The sequence below is a fragment of the Oncorhynchus keta genome, chromosome 13 (genome assembly GCF_023373465.1).
Source record: "Oncorhynchus keta strain PuntledgeMale-10-30-2019 chromosome 13, Oket_V2, whole genome shotgun sequence".
NCBI lineage: Eukaryota > Metazoa > Chordata > Actinopteri > Salmoniformes > Salmonidae > Oncorhynchus > Oncorhynchus keta.
The window spans coordinates 28438556-28465553 of record NC_068433.1 but is presented as its reverse complement, the minus strand read 5'-3'; the positions used below and the strand labels follow the sequence as shown (position 1 = coordinate 28465553).

At 41.0% G+C, this 26998-nt stretch overlaps 1 protein-coding gene across 3 annotated transcripts; it reads left to right on the top strand.

Moving 5' to 3' along the window:
• The first annotated feature begins 1299 nt into the window (after positions 1 to 1299).
• On the top strand, positions 1300 to 26998 carry LOC118387496 (growth hormone receptor-like). 3 transcript variants are annotated; one of them, XM_035775915.2, is made up of 9 exons: positions 1300 to 1578; positions 11802 to 11894; positions 19460 to 19601; positions 19830 to 19996; positions 20697 to 20875; positions 24547 to 24691; positions 24808 to 24898; positions 25018 to 25087; positions 25254 to 26998. In XM_035775915.2, the coding sequence occupies exons 2-9, from the start codon at positions 11813 to 11815 to the stop codon at positions 26157 to 26159; spliced, it is 1782 nt and encodes a 593-aa protein (XP_035631808.1). In that variant the 5' UTR covers positions 1300 to 1578; positions 11802 to 11812; the 3' UTR covers positions 26160 to 26998. The 3 variants fall into 3 exon arrangements, with proteins under 3 accessions (XP_035631808.1, XP_052315887.1, XP_052315888.1); XM_052459927.1 differs by lacking the exon at positions 1300 to 1578 and adding an exon at positions 6792 to 7029; XM_052459928.1 differs by lacking the exons at positions 1300 to 1578; positions 19460 to 19601; positions 19830 to 19996 and adding an exon at positions 6794 to 7029.

Genomic DNA, 26998 nt, shown 5'->3' with positions numbered 1-26998 from the left:
TGCAATAACTCCATCACGTTGGACTAGTTTAGAAAACTGTATGTTATTTATCTTTGCGTAGCATCAAATGTATCAACCAATCAATGTGATATTACAGCAAAACAAGCAATTCTGAGAATCTACCTGCAATAAGGCATGCTGGGAAATATTCTATATGGTTATATGTAGAACCTTTCTTGCCTTCCAAAGAATCATCAACGAACCTTTTCTTCTAAAAGGTGTTATTTGGATGTTAAAACCCTTTGCCTTACAAAGTACCCTTGTCTACCAAAATGGGTTATTCTGATCCAATCGGTTCTTGGTAGAACCCTGTCCATCCACAAAGAACCGTTTTGGAACCCTTTTTTCTAAGTGTAAACAGTACATTTGACCTTTCAGCTTCCAGACAACCTAACAATGACAAATGGTTTGATGAAGAATGCAAAAACCAAAGAAAGAAATTGAGAAACTTATCCAAGCAAAAACAGAGACCGAGAAAACCTGCGCCTATGCCTTCAGCATGTCGGAAATCAACTCAATGGGATTGAAGAAAATTGGAACACACTAAACGAATAACTATACAAATAGTTATCTATCCAAAATGGAGATGGATGGATAAACAATTTCTATAACAACGAACAAAGAACAAACAGCATAAACATAGACATGATCAATTACAAATCTTAGAATCAGACAATAAGAACCCACTGGATTCTCCACTTACCTTGAATGAACTACATGACAAAATACAAACTCTCCAACTCAGAAAGGCCTGTGGTGTAGATGGAATCCTAAATTAAATGATAACATACAGTGCCTTTAGAATGTATTCACACCCCTTGACTTTTTCCACATTTTGTTGTTACAGACAGAATTTTAAATTGATTGAATTGAGATTTTTGTGTCACTGATATATACATATTAAACCCCATATTGTCAAAGTGGAATTATGTTTTTAGACATTTAAAAAAACATTAAAAAACAACGAAGAGCTGAAATGTCTTGAGTCAATACATATTCAGCACCTTTGTTATGGTAAGCCTAAATAAGTTCAGGAGTGAAAATGGGGTTAACAAGTCAAATAATAAGTTGCATAGAATCACTCTGTGTGCAATAATAGTGTTTAACATGATTAATCACCTGACGAAGCTATGACAACGGGTTTTATTCATGTCTGAACTGCAGGCTATGTAATTTTGGTGCTTAAATGTGTAAATAACTATTTGTAGTCGTGTATGTTATATTAAATATTTACCAGCAGGTGGCGATTTAATGTTGGCCCTGGCAGCTTGAGCGCGCCTAGGATAGACGACCAGACATCCCCCACCATCCTCCGCAGTCCACACTAAAAAAAGCAGCTGCCTGCCAGAGATTTTTAGAATCTCTGTGCAAGACAGAAAAAGCTGTGTGTCTTGCTACAAGTTGCAACCTGTTCTCAACATTACATATGTCGAATATGGCCACGTTTAAATTGTGTTTTTTTTTAAAGCCATGAACGTTTTTGGTTGTGGTCTACCAAATGCAAGTATTCCCGTCTTCAGCCGAGACGAGCGTTTCGCCTTTGAAGAAAACAACAGCGATATACAACTTGCTGATACGGTGAGTAGTTTGCATAGATATTAAATCCAGGGTTTGGTGGTATGCAGTATTTTGTTGTTCAAAGAACTTTATTCAATCTAAGTCTACTGCATATGCCCACTTTCGGTTAAATTGTGTGTGTATGGGGAGGTTAAAATGGAAATATTTTAAAGATTTAAAGTCACTTTGTGTATTTTAAAGTCTAAAACACATGACTGTCCTCGTAAAATTAAGAATATGATGTTTGTTGATATCTTCTTCAACAATCTGTCTAAATGACAATGCTTCCTCAAATGTGTATGTATTAATGAACATACTAAAATGTCATTAGGACTACGTATACATTTAAACACTGGTAATCAAATACACACTTTGGATTGAAATAATGACTTTTCTACTGAAAGGTCTTCTCTCCTTTGAACAGATTTGACCATTTCCTTTAGTGTAGCTCAGTGGTGATTTTAGCATGTAAATCTTGGTGAGTCAACAACAACAACAAAATCCTGGGGTGCATGCCAGCAAAGCCACTACACAACACTAACCAATACATTAATTGCACTATAACGGTGACAAACGGAGTCCCAACAGCAGTCCCAATACCTTAACACTGCTTCACCTGGCTATCAGCGGAGCCTTGTCTGGCAGCGAAACAGTTCATTCGGCCTCTTACTGGCTGACTTGCTTAAACAAATGTGGTTTCTACTGACAATTGAGATGTACAAACTATGGCATACGGGGACAATGAGCAGATAAGAGGCTATCCGTAATTTCGATGAAGACATTAATGAGCGAACTAGGACGGATGTAATCAATATAACTATTTGTTCAGCACTTTTGAAATGTACAGCTACAGAATTCAGAACATGGGCCGTTCTTACACTGTTCTCCCTGTACACCAAGTCAGAACCGTAGGATAAATAAATGGTGCATATGAAGCAGATAATGAAAGCTCTTACAATATTCAATGATTACATTTCTCAAAAACAGGTTATAGGCAACATGTGCACCACCAAGTCAGAACAGTAGGTGAAATTAAGAGATGAAAATAGACCAAATTATTAGGGTGAGGCACATGCGCTACTAACAGCTTACTACACAACATACACTTAGTATTACTTTCTTAGCTACAGTATACATATCTCCCTGGCATATTTCATCATTTATGCAGCAGCATCAAGACATTTTGGTACTCACCTTGCTGTGCTGTGTTCACCTGAACAGGAAGGTGGCGCGTGGCGGGCCTTCGTGGGCAAATTTTGTCATCAAACGTGTCATCAAAGTCTGGCACTCTCTGGATTTATGGTGCTTTCAAGACAACTTTGAACTCGAAGAAGAAAAAACATTGAATCATGATGGCGTCAGTGATCTTCAGGTCAAATCTCTAGAAAGAGGTCCAAGTTCCGAATTTACCATTCCGAGTTGGTGAAAGTTCAAAATGTATTTTCCCAGTTGTAGCTTGTTTTTCCCGAGTTCCCAGCTGTCTTGAACTAACTAAAGTCAGATTTTGCAGTTCCAAGTTCAGAGCACAAATCATGCTTCATTGACAGTATGTCCAATGTTGAATGTTTATCATTTTAACTTCTTACCGTCTCACCTGGCCAACATCCGGTGAAAATGAAGAGTGCGAAATTCAAACTGCAGAATTATAAATATTTAACTTTCATAAAATCACAAGTGTCATACATCAAAATAAAGCTTAACGTCTTGTTAATCCAGCCGCTGTGTCAGATTTCAAAAAGGCTTTACGGCAAAAGCACACCGATTATCTGAGGACAGCGCCCCGCATACAAAACCATGAAAAACATATTTCAACCAGGCAGGTGCGACACAAAAGTCAGAAATAGCGATATAAAAATGCCTTACCTTTTGATGATCTTCTTCTGTTGGCTCTCTAAAAGGTCCCCGTTACATCACAATGGTCCTTTTGTTCGATAATGTCCTTCTTTATATCCATAAAAACTCAGTTTAGCTGGCACACTTCAGTCAATAATCCACCCAGTTTCCCTCCATCAAAATGCATAAAAAATGAATCCAAAACATAACTAATAAAATTTTCCAAACAAGTCAAACAATGTTTATAATTAAACCTTAGGTACCCTAATACGTAAATAAACTATACAATTTAAGACGGACAATCGTTATTGTCTTTACCGGAGAAAAATACCATAGAATGCGCTCTCATTCACACGCTTGGAAACACTACACCCAAAATGGGAGCCACCTAGAAAAATTACAATTTCTGGCTCATTTTTCCAAAAAACATCCTGAAACTCTTTCTAAAGACTGTTGACATCTAGTGGAAGCCCTAGGAATTGCAATCTGGGAAAACTTCGCATTATAATAAAAGTGACAGCCATTGAAAATAGTGGCAGGCTGAAATGATTTTTTGGGGGGGGATGGTTTGTCCTCGGATTTTTGCCTGCCATAATCAGTTCTGTTATACTCACATACAGCATTTGAACAGTTTTAGGAACTTTAGAGTGTTTTCTATCCAAATCTACCAATTGTAGGCATATCCTAGCTTCTGGGCCTGAGTAACAGGCCGTTTACTTTGGGCTTTTCATCCGGACGTGAAAATATTGCCCCCTAACCAAGAAATCATATCAAATCAAATGTTATTTGTCACATACACATGGTTAGCAGATGTTAATGCGAGTGTAGCGAAATGCTTGTGCTTCTAGTTCCGACAATGCAGTAATAACCAACAAGTAATCTAGCTAACAATTCCAAAACTACTACCTTATAGACACAAGTGTAAGGGGATAAAGAATATGTACATAAAGATATATGAATGAGTGATGGTACAGAGCGGCATAGGCAAGATACAGTAGATGGTATTGAGTGCAGTATATACATATGAGATAAGTATGTAAACAAAGTGGCATAGTTAAAGTGGCTAGTGATACATGTATTACATAAGGATGCAGTAGATGATATAGAGTACAGTATATACGTATACATATGAGATGAATAATGTAGGGTATGTAAACATTATATTAGGTAGCATTGTTTAAAGTGGCTAGTGATATATTTTACATCATTTCCCATCAATTCCCATTATTAAAGTGGCTGGAGTTGAGTCAGTGTGTTGGCAGCAGCCACTCAATGTTAGTGGTGGCTGTTTAACAGTCTGATGGCCTTGAGATAGAAGCTGTTTTTCAGTCTCTCGGTCCCAGCTTTGATGCACCTGTACTGACCTCGCCTTCTGGATGATAGCGGGGTGAACAGGCAGTGGCTCGGGTGGTTGTTGTCCTTGATGATCTTTATGGCCTTCCTGTGACATCGGGTGGTGTAGGTGTCCTGGAGGGCAGGTAGTTTGCCCCCGGTGATGCGCTGTGCAGACCTCACTACCCTCTGGAGAGCCTTACGGTTGTGGGCGGAGCAGTTGCCGTACCAGGCGGTGATACAGCCCGACAGGATGCTCTCGATTGTGCATCTGTAGAAGTTTGTGAGTGCTTTTGGTGACAAGCCGAATTTCTTCAATTTCTTCAACCACCTGGGGGCGGCCCGTCAGGAAGTCCAGTACCCAGTTGCACAGGGCGGGGTCAAGACCCAGGGTCTCGAGCTTGATGACGAGCTTGGAGGGCACTATGGTATTGAATGCCGAGCTGTAGTCGATGAACAGCATTCTCACATAGGTATTCCCCTCGACCAGATGGGTTAGGGCAGTGTGCAGTGTGGTTGAGATTGCATCGTCTGTGGACCTATTTGGGCGGTAAGCAAATTGGAGTGGGTCTAGGGTGTCAGGTAGGGTGGAGGTGATATGGTCCTTGACTAGTCTCTCAAAGCACTTCATGATGACAGAAGTGAGTGCTACGGGGCGGTAGTCGTTTAGCTCAGTTACCTTAGCTTTCTTGAGAACAGGAACAATGGTGGCCCTCTCGAAGCATGTGGGAACAACAGACTGGGATAGGGATTGATTGAATATGTCCGTAAACACACCAGCCAGCTGGTCTGCGCATGCTCTGAGGGTGCGGCTGGGGATGCCGTCTGGGCCTGCAGCCTTGCGAGGGTTAAACTAGGAAAAGATACCCTTAATCTTAGATTTGGGACCCCACAGCCACTCCACTGAATAGCAGGCTAATGATTGCTTTGCCATGCTCGCAGTTAGCCTCTGATTCCTTGTTGAATTTGTGATTTCCAACTGACTGTGTAATGTTTATGTCCAATGTCTGATGAGCACCGATACGTTTTATCTATAATTTCTCTTCAGTATTTCTCTTCATATGTCAAGGATTAAAAACTATTTGCCAGTAGATTGTTGACTTGATTCATGATGATGACTGCTAGCTAATATTTTAAAAGTACGATGTTGACATGATCAATCCAATCAATGCTACTGTATATATAATGTGATTTGACGTCGTTTTATCTGTGGCTAATACAACTCTATGGCAGTACCCAAGAAACTTGAATTTTCTATCTCTACCCCTAGACTTGGCAGTGATGCAGTGTCCCCATGAGTGACAGAACACTGAGCCAATCATGGCACAACACTCCGTATTTTCTGCTGGCTTGCCCCACCACAGATTTGTGCACGAATATTGCATTTTAAAAGCATGTTATATTAAATTAAGTGCCCTTTAATATAAAGCACATGGAGAATTAAATACATCTTTAATATGAAGAAAGACTTGCAAAAAAAATGGCTAGAAATGTTTGTGTGAAGCTTTCATTAAATTACCCCTCCCTATTGCACACAACAAGCTTCCATTCTCCTTGTCACAAGGGGATTCATTGTTGATTTAAAATTAAATCATCAACCCTGTTACGGTCAACCATGTTACTTGTTACTTTATTTGGTGCCTAATAGGTACTTACTATAGTCATTTTTTCTATCTAACCTCTTGAGATGGGAGTGTGTTTTTTATGAAGTTAAACATGTGCTCTTTATGACAGAATGCTATAATTGGGTGAAATCAAACATTTGTTTTTTTTACCAAGTTACATTTTTCAAAAGCACTGAATTGGTGGAACGACCTGCCTATATTTTTCATAGAGAGGGGAAAATAACTGGAATGGGGCCAGGATGTAGGAGGGATTGATTTCATAAACGCTGGACACAACTCAGCCCAGAGTTGTTGACTGCAGAACAAATGTCATGTTCAACAGTGGACTGTTGACTTTGTCAGGTTTCAAAATGTAGCCTAACAGTCAAATTCAATACCCCTCAGGAAAACCAGGAATAATTAACAAAGTAGACATAATTTTTATAATTTTAATTTTTTATTTTGTTTGAATTATTGTGTCATCCGGGTTTGTCAGGACTTGGCAGGCAGGGATATCCTTGTCTGACCAGGTCGCCAGGTGTACGGTGTTTCCTCAGACACATTGGTGTGGCTGGCTTCCAGGTTGGGTTGTGTTTCGGAGGACACATGGCTCTCGACCTTCACCTCTCCCGAGTCTGTATGGGAGTTGCAGCGATGAGACAAGACAGTAACTACTACCAATTGGATACTATGAAAAAAGGGGGTAAAAAAAAGTTCTCCTTACTGTAATGTTCATAATCTGGATTTTGTTTATTATATGGGTCGTGGTGTGTAAATTTGGTGTCCGAAGGCCATTCATTTAACATAAAACAATAAATATTTATAAATATAATGTTAAATCACTCAACACTCACTCAATCCTTCTTTTGACCCAGAAATATTTGTGTTGCAAACTATTAAATTAAGGGAGTTATAGATCTCTAAAGTGTAAAAAATATCCTTCAGTGTCACTGTCCGGGTTAAAATTCTAATGAAAAAAGGGATTTTAAATGTAGAAATTCATCTTAATATAAATGAACACCCATGGCATAATTGTGTTAGTGCTTGCAACAATATATAGAATAAGGGGTGATATATTGTACCTAAAAAATATTTAAAATCTTGAATAACTTTTTTTTTTTTGTCTGGACTTTTGCGCTTCATCAATTACATTCAGTATAACAAAGGTAAAAAGCCATTTTAAAGCATATCACATGATGGTAATCATGTGACATCACAAATAAGACCCATTGAAGACCCTCTAGCAATGTGATGAGGTGAGTAAATCTCTGAAATATTTGATGATTTCACCTTTTCACCGTCTAGTAACATTTGTGACAAAAAAATGTCCTTCAGTACAACACGGAAAATATACTTTTAATGTTATTTTATAAAATGCTATATATTAAATATGAAAAGTAAGGATAATCTTTATAGGTCAAGGTCATTACTTTATATAGGTGGCCAAGGAACTGCCTGTTAAATATGTTTATGTTTGAAATCCGTCCTTCAGTATCATGCTTTTGTCCTTCAAAAGTTTCATGGTATACCACAATGTCACCCATTATGCTGAATGACAGTATCATTGTTATCCCATGTTTTCACTAGTTACAACATTTAGTCATGCAATTCATATTTACTTGTATGAATACGGAATATTATAATTTTAAATCATTTTATGGCATTTTAAGGTATTTCAAGGCATTATCTTTATACTGTATATGTCGTTGTCTAATAAGAAGAGGGCTGCACAGCACAGACAAAATATTAATGCAGATCCAGTTACTAGGGTGGAAAGACTAGCCAGAAAAAAAGCAAGGTATTGTTTTCATGGTCCCATGCTACTGTCAGCAACAGAATAGGATGTAATAGGATATAAAGCTAGGTGGATAATACTTAATGTTAAGTTGCACTTTTGCACTGTAGTTAATGTTTAATTTCATTGCATTTAAGGTATAACTGATGGATTATATTAATTAATATAATATTACACACGCACACACAATTATGGATAAAAACTGGATTATGAATTATATTAGTTAATAGCTGGTTCACATTTGGGGCACTATATGAAAAATTTAGTATGTACCAGTTTGATTTGAAGTAGTTTGATGGGCATTTTATGTAGCTATTTTGTGTAGGTATCTTGAAATTGCATTTGTGTACCTGCATTAAATAGACATTTACCTGTTACAGTGTAACAATGTATAATTACAACATTAACTATAATGTAATAATCGTGTAATAATGCAACTTAATGCAACGTAAAGTGTTGCTGCAGGCTCAAATTATAGTAAAGGGATTATTATTCACATTAGAAATGAAATAGTAACAAAACATGGTTGGGAGAGAAAAGGAGATGGAGTTGATTTAACTTTTAAACTTTGATTAAGTGTTTTCATTGTATAGCCTATTATTAATAGACTACTAATAACATTTAATGGATGTGAATCCAATTCTGTGCCAGTGTCATAATGATTACATTTTTTAGCTATCATAGATGAAAGAAGGATGTCAATCCTGATCATCCACCGATCCATACAATGACTCAATCTGATGCTGAAAAAAGAGGGAAAAGTGGAGATTGAATCAGAGGAGGCGCCGTGAAAAAAATTGAATAAATGAATGTGGTGATGAACTTAACTCCAGTATCAACTGAAGGAAACTCATTATTGTTATTGCTGAAGGAATCACATTGAATCAATATTTGTGGGCCTTAGTGATATGTGTCATTCAGGGTACAGTATATTTTATATTAAAATACAATATCTTTATTTTGTTGACTCAGAGAGACAAAAACAAATCTCAATGGAAGTGAAAGATATTTTCAAAGATTTTAGCATTTTTTTCACTGTAAGGCGGAAAGTTTTTGTAAAAAACCTTCAACAAATTATGAGTTGTACCTGTGACACATCAAATATGTGCTATTCAAAATAAAATAATGTCATTTTTTCTGGGTAGTTACATTTCTGCCAGTCTAAGCATGAATATATAACCTTGTGATTATGATAAATGGGCATACAATGACATAAAAAAAACACTTAGTGTTATACTGAATTACATTTTACTAGGGCACATTCATACAAATCACAATACAAATGAATTATTGGCTTTATTCTTGAATATAACTAATGTAAGGGCATAGGTAACACTCCAATGAACATAAGAAAGCTTTTTAGGGAATTGTAATTGCTGGTTTTTTTCTACTTTGAAAAGCTTTTGTCTTTGACCCATATATGTTTTAAACTATTATTAATATAAAAAAGTACATAAATATAAACAGCACATTTTATGCAAAGCTCAAATATTTCGTTTTCTGTCATATTATTCTAGGAATATTTTATCATTGATGATGCATTTCGGTCATCTACCATGTTATGGACCACATTACGGTAATGAGCAAATGTTACTTCATCAAGAGCAAAAAATATAATTTTGAATCAGTTAACCATCTGAAGCGTTAAGAACAACAAATTAATCATTCACTTCCCACCAATGCCCAGCTCCAGCACATCCCATTCCCCCTCCCAGTACTTAATGTTTTTTGTGTTCTTTAGGAGTTAAGTCTGCCACAGACTTAAGAAGTCAAACCAAATTTGATTTTTCACATGCGCTGAATACAAGTGTAGACCTTACTCTCTTTTTTTATGAACAGTCCCTACTTGTTCCTCTTGTGTAATTACATAAACTCCATTAGTTTGCAATGCAATAACATGATTACAGTGTTACTAGTGTAAGCTAACTACAGTGTTACAGCCAGTGATGATCACTATTGCTAATCGCTAACTAGCTAACTGGCTAACTAAATGTAATTTAGCTAAATGCACTATCTAGAGAAAAGCAAACGTTAGCTCTAATATTCTATTTCTATGATTCAAACACCTAAATGTTTTGATCTCTATCTCAAGTCAAATCAAGATCTTTAGGTGAAAAATCACGATTAGATTTTTTGCCCATATCATGCAGCCTGGTAACTTTACCAGTATATGCAAACATTTGGTGGCACAGAAATACACAAAAGTTGATAATTTCTTCAGGAGATGTGCTTTAAAAATAAGTAGGTAGAATATACTATATTAAAAATAAGCTTTGTTTTTACAGCTTTTTCTTTTGTTTTTACATGTACATTCTACACACATTAATGGCATATATTATTATTATTATTATTATATACATGCCACAAATATATATACATACAGTACCAGTCAAAGGTTTGGACACATCTACTCAAGGGTTTTTCTTAATTTTTGCTATTTTCTATGGAATCATGTAGTAACCAAAAAAAGAGTCCAACAAATCAAAAACATATTTTTTTATTCAAAGTAGCCAACCTTTGCCTTGATGACAGCTTTGCACACTCTTGGCATTCTCTCAACCAGCTTCATGAGGAATGCTTTTACAACAGTCTTGAAGGAGTTCCCACGTATGCTGAGAACTTGTTGGTCTCCTTCTTGGTCAAATAGCCCTTACACAGCCTGGAGGTGTGTTTTGGGTCATTGTCCTGTTGAAAAACAAATGATAGTCCCCTAAGCGCAAACCAGATGGGATGGCGTATCGCTGCAGAATGCTGTGGTAGCCATGCTGGATAAGTGTTCCTTGAATTCTAAATAAATCACAGACAATCACAGCTGCTGAGGTAACTCTGGTTCTTCCTTTCCTGTGGCAGTCCCCATGAGAGCCAGTTTCATCATAGAACTTGATGGTTTTTGCAGCTACACTTGACAAACTTTAAAGTTCCTGACATTTTACAGATTGACTGACCTTCATGTCTTAAAGTAATGAGGGACTGTCATTTATCTTTGCTTATTTGAGCTGTTCTTGCCATAATATGGACTTTGTCTTTTACCAAATAGGTCTATCTTCTGTATACCACCCCTACCTTGTCACAACTGATTGGCTCAAACGCATTAAGAAGGAAAGAAAATTCCACAAAATAACTTTTAACAAGGCACACCTGTTAATTTAAATGCATTCCAAGTGACTACCTCATGAAGCTGGTTGAGAGAATGCCAAGAATGTGCAAATCTGTCTTCAAGGCAAAGGGTGGCTACTTTGAAAAATCTAAAATATATTTTGATTTGTTTAACACTTTTTTGGTTACTACATGATTCCATATGTGTTATTTCATAGTTTTGTTGTCTTCACTCTTATTCTACTATGTAAAACATTGTAAAAATGAAGAAAAACCCTAAGTAGGTGTGTCCAAACTTTTGACTGGTACTGTATATATCATTTGATATCTGATTCATCTCTTTTTATTACCCTTTTTGTAGTTAATAAATTAAATTTGAAAACTAAAATATCCTTAACTAGCATTGAAAAAGTGAATAATTATTCTATAGTTAAACATCTCTCCCTAATTTCCAGACTGGACTTATATAAGGGTATGGCAGCACAGATACCTTTATCTGGTCCGTTTTAGGGTTATGGTTCAGTGGAGATGACACAGTGAAATAACTCATATAACTCAATAACTCTCCTGTCATGTTTTTCTAGGGTCAAACATCATGGCAATCTCCTACATTCTCTTCATCTGCCTCGTCCTCATCCTTCCAGTTTTATCGCAGGAGCCGCCCACCTCTAAACAAGGTACCTTTTGATCAATGATGAACAAGACCAAACTAGAAGGGCTTTCCTTTCACAGGACTATCAATACTGACCTAACATATTCCTATAAGTCAAGTACTTCCTTTGTATGTAGAATTCCTGCTAAGGACAGTATAGTATGTACACTATATAGTGCAGGATGATATACTGTATGACACTATGGGTACACGTTATGGGTACATACCAGCGGGTGTCATCACACTATGGGTACACGTTAGGGGGTATCGTCACACTATGGGTACATGTTATGGGTACACACCAGGGGGTATCATCACACAATGGGTACATGTTATGGGTACACACCAGGGGGTATCATCACACTATGGGTACAGGTTATGGGTACACACCAGGGGGTATCATCACACTATGGGTACAGGTTATGGGTACACACCATGAGGGTATCATCACACTATGGTTACACACCAGGAGGTATCATCACACTTTAACTGCGTGGCACACATTTAAGTTAACTCTTAGAGGAATAGATTACTGATATACAATTTGAATGATCTCATTACACACTCTGGTTAAATGTTACATTCAAAATAAATAAATAAATATAATGGTTATTTGTGAAAACTCTGTAATATGCTTTATGATAATGCAATGGCACTGTGTAGTTTATTATACAGACTACTACAACCTCTTAGAACACGTGCTCTAAATAAGCATGCATGCATGGGCACATATCGAGTTCTTCCCAGGAACAGGATTTCCAGGAATTTTGGAGGGGGCAGTGGGAGCAGTGAGTGGTGCACTGTGGGAAACGGTTTAGTTATTCAGACTCCCCCTCTCAACAGATGCAGCGTTGTAATGTACAAAGTTTGAGTGCAGGACGTTCTATTCCTAGGTGGTTCAGGCCTTTATGATGAAGTCACACTTCTCCTAAGTGTTTCTTCATGTTATGCAACATTATACACGTTATATAACTCTTTAGCGCTGACGTATTGAATAGAAGCTTTCACTCTACCGTAAGTCTCTTTTGTCTCAGATTTTTATAAGCTTTGGCAGTGGTGCTTTGACAGAGTTATTCTGTTTCCAGTAAGTGGTACTTCATACTGTCAGAATGGGTGAAAGGGTTTGAGCTCCCAGCAAAAAAATATACTAGATTTTATTTTCTGAGAATCAGTGGTACCCAGCCAAAAAGGTTACTGTCTGAGTGAAACAGATGGACATAGAACAGTGCAGGAGGAGAGGACACTGCCAGCTCACGCACACAGACAGAAAATACACATTTTCAGTGCTTCCCATACTAGAGTAAACCAAGTTTTTGTCTCACAGAGCTTTAAAGATGTTCAATTGAAGGGGACAACCTTGGTTGCAGCTATTGCTTTAAAGTGTCTACTTAAGTAGCTACACTATATAACACCAGCTGTCCTTCATGTAAGTATTTCTCTACCATAAATGGGAAAAATGTTACTTTGCACATGTAATTGCTTTTGATTTCTGGAACAAACAGAATAGGTAAAGACTCGATGTACATTTATGTTAGGTACATATTTATTTTTAATCACCATCTTGTGAATTACTCTCTGACAGTAGGACTGAAAAGTCAAAACATTCATCCTGACTTTAATCAAAGGGAAGGAGAGGGTTGTGTTTGTTCGGCAGCTGTGTGATAGGAGAGATGGAGGGAGGAAATGGGTGTTTTAATGCGCAGGGCGTTTTAATACACACGTTGCACAAACATCACTCCAAATGAGAAGAAACAACATCGAGAGATTGGTAAGGCAATAGCACCATCCCTTTCATCTGTATAATTGTGTATGTGTATCTGGTATACGTCAGTGATGCACATAGGAGAGAGAAAATAGTGAATTAGATTCTATAAAGCAAGTGTCAAACTCATTCCATGGAGGGCCGAGAGTCTGCGGGTTTTTGTCCCTCCCTTGTACTTGGTTGATGAATTAAGGTTACTAATTAGTAAGCAACTCCCCGCACCTGGTTGTCTAGGTCTTAATTGAAAGGGAAAACCAGCAGACTCTAGGCCACGGGTGGGCAAACCTTTTGGTCGAGGGCTACATCAGGATTATGAAATGTAATTCAACGGAGGGCCGCATTTTTGGGGGGACCAATTGTTTGTTAAAATCAATTTGCGGGGACCTCCCGAGTTGCGCAGCGGTCTAAGGCATCGCATCGCAGTGCTTGAGGCGTCACTACAGACCCAGGTTCGGTCCCAGGCTGTGTCACAGATTGCCGTGACTGGGAGACCCATGATTTGGCGCACAATTGGCCTAGCGTCGTCCGGGTTAGGAGAGGGTTTAGCAGGCTGAGATTTCCTTGTCCCATCACACTCTATCGACTCTTTTGGCGAGCCGGGCGCTTACACAGTCGCGGCGAGGTGTATGGTGTTTCCTCCGAAACATTGGTGTGGCCCGCGGGCCCGTTTCTACTCTAGGCCCTTCATGGAACGAGTGACACCCCTGCTATAAATCATCCAGTGCTAGCGCTCATCATCATGTGTACTCTACAGAGAATTACTTTATGCATTTAGAAACCCCTTGATTAAAACACCCATTTCCTCCCTCTATTCCTCCTAGTACACAGCAGCCAATCAAACAACCCTCTATTTCCCTTTCATTAAAGTCATAATGAATGTTTTGAATTTTCAGTCCTAATGTGAGAGATGAGTAGGCTAATTTACGAGATAGTAGAGGACATTTTGTATCAGAAGTGGGGGACATTTTGTAAAAGAGTTCACCTTCTAGCGACTGGAACACTAGAATAACTGGAGCCCAAAATTATATTTTACCCTTGTTTTCTTGGAAAGGTCTGTTTGAAATTTGAGCTTCAACGTCCTGTTGGAGCCAGTGATATCTGCTGTGCACATGGTGTGAAAAAAGTGACCTCAACTTGGCAGACTGCACTTACTCACGTGGACATTCAAGAACATTCACAAGTACTCACATACATGTGCATATTTATATTTTGAAAATATTAAGTCAAAATGGGGAGTCTGGATGTATAGTCACAATTTGTGCACAGCACACACGCACACACACACACACCACCTGTGCTGAATCCTCACCAGTCACGTCAAGTGTTGGATTGATTTTTCCTTTTCATTCCGAGGAAGTTCCTTCCTGGTAGAAAAGGATCTGGTAAACAAGTTATTTTTAACCTTTGGCCACCCTGATGAGCTGCTAACCAAGCCAGTGGTATGCATCTCTCCTCAGAAGAGCCACACAGCTGTGAATTCTCCCTAGGCGCCAGAGCCATTCTACCTGTTGCTATTGTGCTGTCCCTCTCAGCGGTGTTGATGTGGCACATTATGGGAGATGGTACTAATTACTAAAGGACCTAAGTGCCTCTTCAAGGCTATGAACAAATAGGAGTGTTTACCGAAAGCTCCCCTCTCTCTGGGAACACATTTATATAATCATGTACTATAGTACAGACAGACCAGGACAGCGCTCGCCTGATACAGTGGGGCAAAAAAAATTGTGCAAGTTCTCCCACTTAAAAAGATGAGAGAGGCCTGTAATTCAGCATAGGTACAGCATAGGTACACTTCAACTATGACAGACAAAATTAGAAAAACAATCCAGAAAATCACATTGATTTTTAATGAATTTATTTGCAAATTATGGTGGAAAATAAGTATTTGGTAAATAACAAAAGTTTATCCCAATACTTTGTTATGTACCCTTTGTTGGCAATGACAGAGGTCCAACGTTTCCTGTAAGTCTTCACAAGGTTTTCACACACTGTTGCTGGTATTTTTACCCATTCCTCCATGCAGATCTCCTCTAGAGCAGTGATGTGGAAACAGACTTTTAACTCCCTCCAAAGATTTTCTATGGGGTTAAGATCTGGAGACTGGCTAGGCCACTCCAGGACCTTGAAATGCTTCTTACGAAGCCACTCCTTCGTTGCCTGGGCGGTGTGTTTGGGGTCATTGTCATGCTGAAAGACCCAGCCACGTTTCATCTTCAATGCCCTTCCTGATGGAAGGAGGTTTTCACTCAAAATCTCACGATACATGGCCCCATTCATTCTTTCCTTTACACGGATCAGTCGTCCTGGTCCCTTTGCAGGAAAACAGCCCCAAAGCATGATGTTTCCAGCCCCATGCTTCACAGTAGGTATGGTGTTCTTTGGATGCAACTCAGCATTCTTTGTCCTCCAAACACGACGAGTTGAGGTTTTACCAAAAAGTTATATTTTGGTTTCATCTGACCATATGACATTCTCCAATCTTCTTCTGTATCATCCAAATGCTCACTAGCAAACTTCAGACGGGCCTGGACATGTACTGGCTTAAGCAGGGGGACACGTCTGGCACTGCAGGATTTGAGTCCCTGGCGGCGTAGTGTGTTACTGATGGTAGGCTTTGTTACTTTGGTCCCAGCTCTCTGCAGGTCATTCACTAGGTCCCCCGTGTGGTTCTGGGATTTTTGCTCACCGTTCTTGTGATCATTTTGACCCCGGGGTGAGATCTTGCGTGGAGCCCCAGATCGAGGGAGATTATCAGTGGTCTTGTATGTCTTCCATTTCCTAATAATTGCTCCCACAGTTGATTTCTTCAAACCAAGCTGCTTACCTATTGCAGATTCAGTCTTCCCAGCCTGGTGCAGGTCTACAATTTTGTTTCTGGTGTCCTTTGACAGCTCTTTGGTCTTGGCCATAGTGGAGTTTGGAGTGTGACTGTTTGAGGTTGTGGACAGGTGTCTTTTATACTGATAACAAGTTCAAACGGGTGCCATTAATACAGGTAACGAGTGGAGGACAGAGGAGCCTCTTAAAGAAGAAGTTACAGGTCTGTGAGAGCCAGAAATCTTGCTTGTTTGTAGGTGACCAAATACTTATTTTCCACCATAATTTGCAAATAAATGAATTAAAAATCCTACAATCTGATTTTCTGGATTTTTTTTCTAATTTTGTCTGTCATAGTTGAAATGTACCTATGATGAACATTACAGGCCTCTCTCATCTTTTTAAGTGGTAGAACTTGCACAATTGTTGGCTGACTAAATACTTTTTTGCCCCACTGTATGTCATATTGCTGTCATAAACATGATAGGAATGATCATTTATCTTTCCTACAGCTTATTTATAGTTTCCTTAATTGACCCCTAGGAGCAGAAGGTAATAAGATGCATCATATTACAGCGTTTCAGGTGTAGTAGTAATTGGCTTCGGAGAAAATACTTCCAATTGCACTATTTTATTGCCAGCTGTCATTTTCCTGCAGATACAGCAGATCTCTGAACACTTACTATGAGTGTAGTTTTCATGCAGTGTACTATGTAAGTGCAGTTCTGAGAACAGATGACGGCAGATGCAGTGTACTATGTACGTGCAGCTCTGAGAACAGATGACAGCAGGGTTTTCCCCGATATTCCTGTGGGCGGTAAAGTCTGGCTGACAGATTTAGAGGTATGCGGATACTTCCAGGAAAACGTAGCTGTCCACCATGCGGCATTATGTTACGAGGATGAGTTATGTTACGCTCAGTTTGTCTTACACTTGAAGAGCAACTCAGCCCTGTAAATGGTCGAGTAGACTGGGTGTGTGTTCATGTTTAAGTTTGACTATATAGAATGTGTGTGCTCACCTCCTCTCACGCTTGTCGTGGCTGGAAGAAGGTGAGGACCAATGCGCAGCGTGGTAAGTGTTCATATTCTTTAATAGAACTCAGAACACTAAAATACAAAACCAAAAAGAGAACGAAATGAAACCGAAACAGTTCTGTCTGGTACAGAATACGAAAACAGAAAATAATCACCCACAACTCGAGGGTGAAAACAGGCTACCTAAGTATGGTTCTCAATCAGGGACAACGACTGACAGCTGCCTCTGATTGAGAACCATACCAGGCCAAACACAGAAATCCCAAATCATAGAAAAAAGAACATAGACTGCCCACCCCAACTCAGGCCCTGACCATACTAAAACAAAGACAAAACAAAGGAACTAAGGTCAGAACGTGACAGTAGCCCCCCCCAAAGGTGTGGACTCCGGCCGCAAAACCTGAACTTATAGGGGAGGGTCTGGGTGGCGGCTCTGGCGCGGGACGTGGACCCCACTCCACCATAGTCTTTGTCCGCCTCTTACCCCGCCTCCGTGGCCTCTTTAGAGCGGCGAGCCCTCGCCGCCGACCTCGGACTGGGGACCCTGGCAACGGGTCCCAAATGGACGGGAGATTCCCGCTGCACTGGTCAGGCGAGGGACTCCGGCAGCTCCGGAGTGAAGGGCTATTCCGGCAGCACCGGAGTAACAGACAGCTCTGGCAGCTCCTGACTGACTGGCGGCTCTGGCAGCTCCTGACTGACCGGCGGCTCTGGCAGCTCCTGACTGGCGGGCGGCTCTGGCAGCTCCTGACTGGCGGGTGGCTCTGGCAGCTCCTGACTGGTGGGCGACTCTGGCAGCTCCTGACTGGCGGGCAACTCTGGCAGCTCAGGACAGACGGGTGACTCTGGCAGCTCAGGACAGACGGGAGACTCAGGCAGCTCAGGACAGACGGGAACACCTGTAGGGAGGAGACGGAGAGACAGCCTGGTTCGGGGGGCTGCCACCGGAGGCCTGGTGTGTGGAGGAGGCACCGGATAGACCGGACCGTGGAGGCGCACTGGAGCTTGCACAACCCTACTCGAGCACCGAGCCTGCACAACGCTACCTGGCTGGATGCTCCCCGTAGCCAGGCCAGTGCGGCGAGGTGGAATCGACCGCACTGGGCTTTGCTGGCGAACCGGGGACACCATGCGTAGGGCTGGTGCCATGTTCCCCGGCCCGCGGAGACGCACTGGAGACCAGATACGTTGAGCCAGCTTCATGGCACCTGGCTTGATGCCCACTCTAGCCCGGCCGATACGAGGCGCTGCTATGTAACGCACCGGGCTATGCCTGTGCACCTTGGACACCGTGCGCCTCACGGCATAACATGGTGCCTGCCCGGTCCACCTCTCTCCACGGTAAGCACGGGGAGTTGGCGCAGGTCTCCTACCTGACTTAGCCACACTCCTCGTGTCCCCCCCCAAGAAATTTTTGGGGCTGCCTCTCGTCTCAGCCGCGCTGCCGTGCTAGCTCCTCATAATGCCGCCTCTCGGCTTTCGCTGCCTCCAGCTCTGCCTTGGTGCGGCGATATTCTCCCGCAGTACCCAGAGTCCCTTGCCATCCAAGATCTCCTCCCAAGTCCAGGAGTCTTGAACCCGTTGCTCCTGGATACCACGCTGCTTTTTCCGGTTGTGGTGGGTGATTCTGTCATGGTTGTCTTCGTCCTCCTCTGACGAGGAGTAAGAAATTTCAGACCGAAACATTTCTGTCTGGTACAGAATACGAAAACAGAAAATAATCACCCACAACTCAAGGGTGAAAACAGGCTACCTAAGTATGGTTCTCAATCAGGGACAACGATTGACAGATGCCTCTGATTGAGAACCATACCAGGCCAAACACAGAAACCCCAAATCATAGAAAAAAGAACACAGACTGCCCACCCCAACTCAGGCCCTGACCATACTAAAACAAAGACAAAACAAAGGAACTAAGGTCAGAACGTGACAATCCTTCTCTCTCTCTCCCTCCCGTCTCTGCCTCCCTCTCAGCCCTCTTCCAGATCCGCCCCCAGATCACTGGCTGTGTCTCCCATGACATGAACACATTCCGCTGCAGATGGAATGTCGGAGTTTTCCAAAACCTCACAGAACCCAGAGACCTGCGGATATTCTACTACATTAATGATAGGAAGTGAGAGAAAAAATATTCCCTAATTAAGGGAGAGATAAACATTCTGGGGCTGAAATTAAATAAATTAAATATTTGAGAGCCAAATAGTTTTTCTTCTGAAATAATTTGTAGTTCTTAACTGTATGGGAGTCTCTCCCTCTTATCTAAATTATGTCAGGTGCATGATGTCAGTCTTTCGTTTCATCAGCACATTATTAAAACCTCTATGTTGTCTCCCCTTGCCTGCAGCATATCTCCCAAAGAGTGGGGTGAATGTCCTCGCTACGCTGACAGGACAAACGAGTGCTTCTTCAATGAAAGCTACACGAAGGTCTGGATGACCTACAGTGTCCAGCTCCGCTCTGGCGATCAGGACATTCTCTATGACGAGGTCATCTTCACTGTGGAAGACATTGGTTAGCCTGGCCCCTGTATTCCTAAACCACAGTTATTCCTCCATTCATAGCTACCTATAGCTACCCTACACTCACCTGTGTGTCCTCTGTCTGCCTCCACACATCTCCCAAATTTTAAACCCTAATAACTTTTTTATAATTGGAAAATTATACGTGGAAATACTGAATTTTATACACCAAACATTAGGAACCCCCCCCCCAAAACCCGTTCCACAGGGATGCTGGCCCATGTTGACTCCAATGCTTCCCACAGTTGTGTCAAGTTGGCTGGATGTCCTTTGGGTGGTGGACTATTCTTGATACACACGGGAAGCTGTTGAGCGTGAAAACTCAGCGGCATTGTAGCTCTTGACACACTCAAACCGGTGTACCTGCCACCTACCATCAAACGCACTTAAATATTTTGTCTTCCCCATTAACCCTCGGAATGGCACACATACACAATCCATGTCTAAATTGTCTCAAGGCTGAAAATTTCCTTCTTTAACCTGTCTCCTGCCGTTCATCTACACTGATTGAAGTGGATTTAACAAGTGACATCAATAAGGGCTCCTAGCTTTCACCTGGATTCACCTGGTCAGTCTTTGTCATGGAAAGATCAGGTGTTCCTAATGTTTTCTATACTAGAATATACTACATTTTTGATGTGCCATTCTGCATTTCAAGTGGTGAACCTACTATGGTTTTAAATGTGTTCCAGTGGAACCAGACCCTCCAATAGCGCTGAACTGGACCCTGCTGAATGTGGGTCTAACCGGGAGCCACTTTGATATCATGTTGAGCTGGGAACCGCCACACTCTGCAGACGTGTCGATGGGCTGGATGACGCTGCAATACGAGGTGCAGTACCGCGAGGTCAACTCAACACTGTGGAGGACGGTGAGTCTACACACCCTAAAACAGGGGAAAACTCCTAGCCCTGGCCTTTATGCATAGGGCTGGGTTAGGAGTTCTTCTTGACTCTGTGATTAGACCAGGAAATCTCCTGGCACCACCTATACCCATTCTATGAGGACTCTGTTTGACTACTTTGTTCACACTATTGCAGATCATTGGGTCATTTCAGAAACTTTACATTGGCAATAAAGATTAAATGCAGTTGTCATGCCCTGACCTTAGATAACTCTGTTTTCTATATATTTTGGTTAGGTCAGGGTGTGACTAGGGTGGGTACTCTAGGTTATTGTATGTCTAGGGTTTTTGTATGTCAATGGGTTTTTGTATGTCTATGGGTTTTGTATGTCTAGGGGTTTTGTATGTCTATGTTGGCCTGATATGGTTCCCAATCAGAGACAGCTGTTTATCGTTGTCTCTGATTGGGGATCATATTTAGGCAGCCCTTTTTCCCACTTTCTGGTGTGGGATCTTGTCAACAGTTAGGTGCCTGTGTGCACACTAGTAGCTTCACAGTTCATTTGGTTGTTTGTTGTTTTGTTCAGTGAGTTTCAGTTCATTAAAAATATGTGGAACTCTATTCACGCTGCGCCTTGGTCTAATCATTACTACAATCGTGACAGCAGTGTTCCAGTGTTCACATAAACCTTTCTCTGGACATACAGTACCTACTGAGACTATGCAGTCCAGATTATTTTGACCTGACTAAGGTTTATTGTATTTGTTTTTGCGTGGATTCCGCGATGCGTTTAGCTTTTAACAGCTAGGAAACACCTCTAACCAAACAACAGTGCTAGGTGGCTGTACTACAGACACCGGCCATCGTCGTGGGAAAGACACATTTTGAAAAACTTTTGAAAAACAACTAGTTGCAGTAATGAGCCAACCTGGATACTAAGGCGATCCTGGGGGTAATCGACGAGTACCAATAGCTTTAAGCTATGGAGGAACAACATACTCCATCATGGAATGATCCTACTACCTCACAAAATAACTCTAACCCGACAAAAAAAAGAAAAACAGATTAATCTACAGACGCGAACAATTGACTTACCGTTGAAGTAGAGGCTAGTGTTCTGGCTGGAATCCATGCAACACTGGAAAAGTTGTGTGAGGAGGTATTAGGGCTGAGGGGGAGTTTGGAGTTTAGCCAGAGGGAAATTCTCACGCTCCAAGGAGAGAACAAGGCACTCACAGCCAAGGTGAAAATCCACGATTCTAAAATGGATTGTCTACTCAGGGAAAACAGGGTGTTGAAGGAGTCGCTGATAGACATGCAAAGTCGTAGAATGCGTGAAAATCTAATATTTTCTGGGATTCCTGAGGACGCAACCAAAATTCAGAGAGCGCGACCAGAGAATTCATGCAATCCGCCTTGAAATTTCCTCTAGAGACTGTAAACCAGGTGGCTTTCCACCGTGTACACAGACTTGGAGCTCAAAGCGACAAGACCAACGGTCCCTGGCCAATCATCGTAGAATTTGAACACTAGCAACAAAAGGAGCTGATCAAAAGCAGGGGAAGGGAGCTTAAAGAGACCAAATTCGGTCTCAATTACCAATTTCCATGTGAGATAAACGAAAGTCGCAAGAGACTGTATCCTGTACAGAGGAAACAGAGGGGTAACCGTGCCTTTCTCATTGTGGACAAACTCTTTATAGATGGACAGCTATTCCGAGACAGCTCCATAACTCCATGGCTGTACCAAATTCTACAGGGACTTCAAGTTACGAAAAAAAGAAAGTATGGGAACGGTAGAAATATCTGAACACTATGAAGTGGATATGAACACACACGTACTCAATTACATGTTCACTTATACATATGGACTAATATACAGTACCTGTCTATTTATGGAAAAATTGCCCTGATTAACTCCTTAGTCATATCTCAGTTTACTCACTTACTTATTTATGGCGCTGCCTACTCCTGATGATTTGTTTTTTTCAAATCATATGAGCAAAAAATATTTTGGTTTATCTGGGATGCTAAACCAGACAAAATAAAGAGTGCCTATCTATATAATGAATATGAATTAGGTGGGTTGAAATGATTCAATTTAAAAGCACTAAACCTCTCTCTGAAAGCTTCACTCCATTCAAAAGTTTTACTTGAACCCTAAATGGTTCTCAAGTAGATTACTAAGGAAAGCTCATCCATTGTTTAAAAATACCTGTATTCATGTGAAAGATGTTTGAAAAGGGTATTTTGTTCTTAAATGATATTGTAAATTGGAATGGTAGAGACATCTTTCATGGAGTTATCAGAATTGTACAGGAAGGTCTGCTCAATCCAAGAGTACAACCAATTACAGCATTACTCCAAAAATGGAGATGGCAGGTGGTCGCGGGAGGAGGTAGGGAACTGGTCTGTCTGCCAAATATACAGGATCAAATCTGGCAGAGGAATAAAAATAGCATAAATAGGAAAGTATACCAGTTTCATTTGAGACTTACAAATGTGACATACAGATTGCAAAATAGTCGGGAAGAGATTTGTGATGTAATGATTCCATGGTACAGGGTGTATGAGTTGCTATATAAAACGACTCAAGATTCAAGACTTCATGCTTTTCAGCTAAAATGATTCTATAGAATTCTTGCCACCAACAAAATGTTGAATATTTGGGGCATAAAATCATCGAAGCTCTGCAGATTTTGTTGTGAGGATACAGAATCAATAGACCATTTATTTTGGTATTGCCCTCAGGTAGCCTGTTTCTGGTCTCAGGTTCAAGAATGGCTGAAAATGCATAACATGGATCTAAAATTGACCTTAGAAATAGTAATGTTAGGAGATCTGGAGAGTCAATTATTAATATAATTATACTGTTAGTAAAAGTATTTATCTTTTACGCTCAATCTGTGGATTCTATTCGATTAGATAGATTGAAATCTTACGTTAAAACATCACAGCATAGTTGAAAGATATATGTTGTGTAGAAATCCGAAGAGGGTGGCCAGAAGAGAAAGATGGGATGGGCTGAAGGAAGCTGAGGGTTCGGTTGTGGAATTGGAGACAAGTGGGAGTGGAGTTGCTGGGCGGAAGATAGAATGATGGTCAAAGTATAACAAGTATAAAAAATAAAGTAAAAATAAAACATAATTATAATAAGAAGTAAGATCTGTTGACGTGCCCTTGAGCAAGGTGTTGACCCTGGATACTTCTGTGTGTCGCTCTGAATGGGAGTCTGTTGGATGACTGGTGTGGTGTAGTTGTTAAAATAAAATAAATAATAAATGAATCGATTTTCTGCATTATTTTAAGATAATTTCAGTGAATAATAAAATGACCTAATAATCAAGACTTATTCCTCCTCCCACATTGTAATTTAGAACAAACTGCCTCTTTCCAAGGGCAGTTTGCCCTCTCATTCTCCCTCTTTCACGTTAACTCCTTCCATGCAAGGGAACATGAATCTTTGGGGTAATCTACCAAGGTGACATACCAATGCTCTATTGCTTTTAAGTTGATTCATGTCTTTATATGACATTATATATTTCTCAAGGTGACTTATCCTCAGTTAAACTCTAAGTAGTGTGTCCCTTAAACCAAATCGTTAAACCTGCAGGTGTAAGTTTTGTTTCCTCCTATCGTGTGGGTGATATTTACTAACAAAATGGTGTGAAACCTCTCTGTTTTGACTGCAACCCTAGGTGGACCTTGAAAAGGGAATGCAGCGATCGCTATACGGGCTGCGCACCAACACAGATAATGAGGTCAGGGTGAGGTGCAAGACGCTAGCATCCCGTAACTTTGGTGAATTCAGCAACTCCATATTCATACACATCCCTACTAAAGGTACTGATTTATTGTTTTTTTAAATACTGTCATATAAAATGTTTGCTGTTATAATATGTATGATGTCTCTGTTTTGAATCGTATATATTGCTTTCTATATATTCATATGTGCTCAGAGTCGAGACTTCCAGTTACTGTCCTACTTGTCTTTGCTGCTTTGGGTTTGGCAGTCATCCTAATGCTCATCATCTATTCCCAGCAACAGAAGTAAGAAACTTTTACGTTTTACCTTTCACTTTGTCTCAAAATACCAAACCTCTTCATAAACAAATGTAAAGTCTAATGCTACATGTCTTTTAATAACACTTCCGCTATCTTTCTTCAAGGTTGATGGTGATTCTCCTGCCTCCAATTCCTGGTCCCAAAATCAAAGGCATAGACCCAGAGCTTTTTAAGGTATTAACTTAACACAATGAAAAATACCTAGAATTCTTTACTTGTACCATTAAAACCATTGCCACTAGAGTTTTATGGGGAGGCAATATGAATTACCAGCAAGGTTGTAATAAGTGTATGTTGCCCCTTAAACTAACTGTGAGGTATTATCTGTTGTTTACCATAGAAAGGTAAGTTGACTGAGCTGACCTCCATCCTGGGCGGCATCCCTGACTTGAGGCCAGACCTGTACAGCGACGACCCCTGGGTGGAGTTCATCGAGCTGGACATGGAGGAGCCCAACGACAGGCTGACTGTGCTAGACACCCAGTGCTTGATGGACCACTGTGCCTCCTCAGACTGTCCCCCTATCACCATTGGCTTCAGGGATGATGACTCGGGCAGGGCCAGCTGCTGTGACCCTGATCTGCCTGACCCAGAGGCCCCCTTCCACTCCCTCCTCCCCAACACCAGCCACGTCCTGGAGCCCTCTTGCCTGGCCAGCACTAAGGCCAGATCCCCAGTCCAGACCCCCACCACTGAGGATTCTCCCTGGGCCGCACCTGGCAGGGAGGACCTCTACACCCAGGTGAATGAGGTGAGACCAACTGGTGACGTGCTGCTGACACATGAGGAGCAGAGGAATGTGGAGGAGAATTCAGAGAAGGATGAGAAGGAAAAGGAGAAAGAGAAGAAGAGGAAAGCGTTTCAGCTGCTGGTGGTGAATGCTGATGTGGGAGGCTACACCTCAGAGTTAGATGCTGGGAAGATGAGTGCCAGACTCCCCACTGGGAGAGCCAGCCAGCCTTCTCCAACAGAGGACAGTAGTCTTGTGCAGGGACAGCCCTTCGGAGAGTACCAGAGCCTGTACTTTGAGGCTGAAATGCCCCCCATTCCACCTGCCTCTCCTGTCTCCCCACTGCCCCCTGTCTCTGCCTACACCATGGTGGAGGGAGTAGACAGGCAGAACAGCCTCCTTCTGAAGCCTGGACCCACACCTGCACCCCAGCCAGTTCTAACCAAGCTTCCCCTGCCCACACCTACACCAGAGGGGTACCTGACCCCTGACCTACTGGGCAACATTATCCCATAACAAAGGTGTAGGGACTATGCCAGTCATTTGTGATTGGACACAGATCAGAGGGGGCATGGGAATTCAGTGCCTGAGTGACTAAACATCAAAAGAGTAGGGTCCCAAATGTCATACCTACAAAAATGAGAGGGTTCCCTGCCTTCCCCCCTCTTCCCGTTCCTTCTCCCAACATGACAGCTGTAGACATTTTGAGGTTTGGTAAGATGTATGGTGAGTACAGGAGAGGGGTCTGTTCTTCAAGGTGCCACACCTGTCTGCAAAAACTTAAACAAAAACTGAGTGAACAAAGGAAATAGGGAAAGGACAAGAAGGAATTATGGTCTCTCACAGGAACTGGCCATATGAACCTCTTCACATATTATGAATGTGAAATAAAAATATATATTTTGAAGAACATCACCTACATGTGACTTCAAATGCCATCACAAGGAAAAATACTTTACTTAGTGTTGTTGTTGATAATGTTGTTTACAATAATCCCAATAATTGGTCTTTACAGCTATGAAAAGTATTTACAGTTCTCAATATTGTGTCAAAAGTGAAGTATTTGGTGACCAAGTGGGAATCTACCATATGTGTTCTGCTGATTGACTGTGGCTTTTCAACAAGTCTAAAATAGTAGGACATTGTGCTTACTGAATGTTTGCTGTTATTTTGCATATATACAAAATGTGTGATTATTAAAACAAGAATAAATAATTCTGCTTACTATGTTGTACGCTACCACTTACAAAAAGGGGGCTATCAAATGTCAGATTATCCTTCTGGAGATCTCTAAATGCCAATGGTTCTTTATTGTACAGCTATAATGTTACTCATAAACATCTTTCACATTTAAA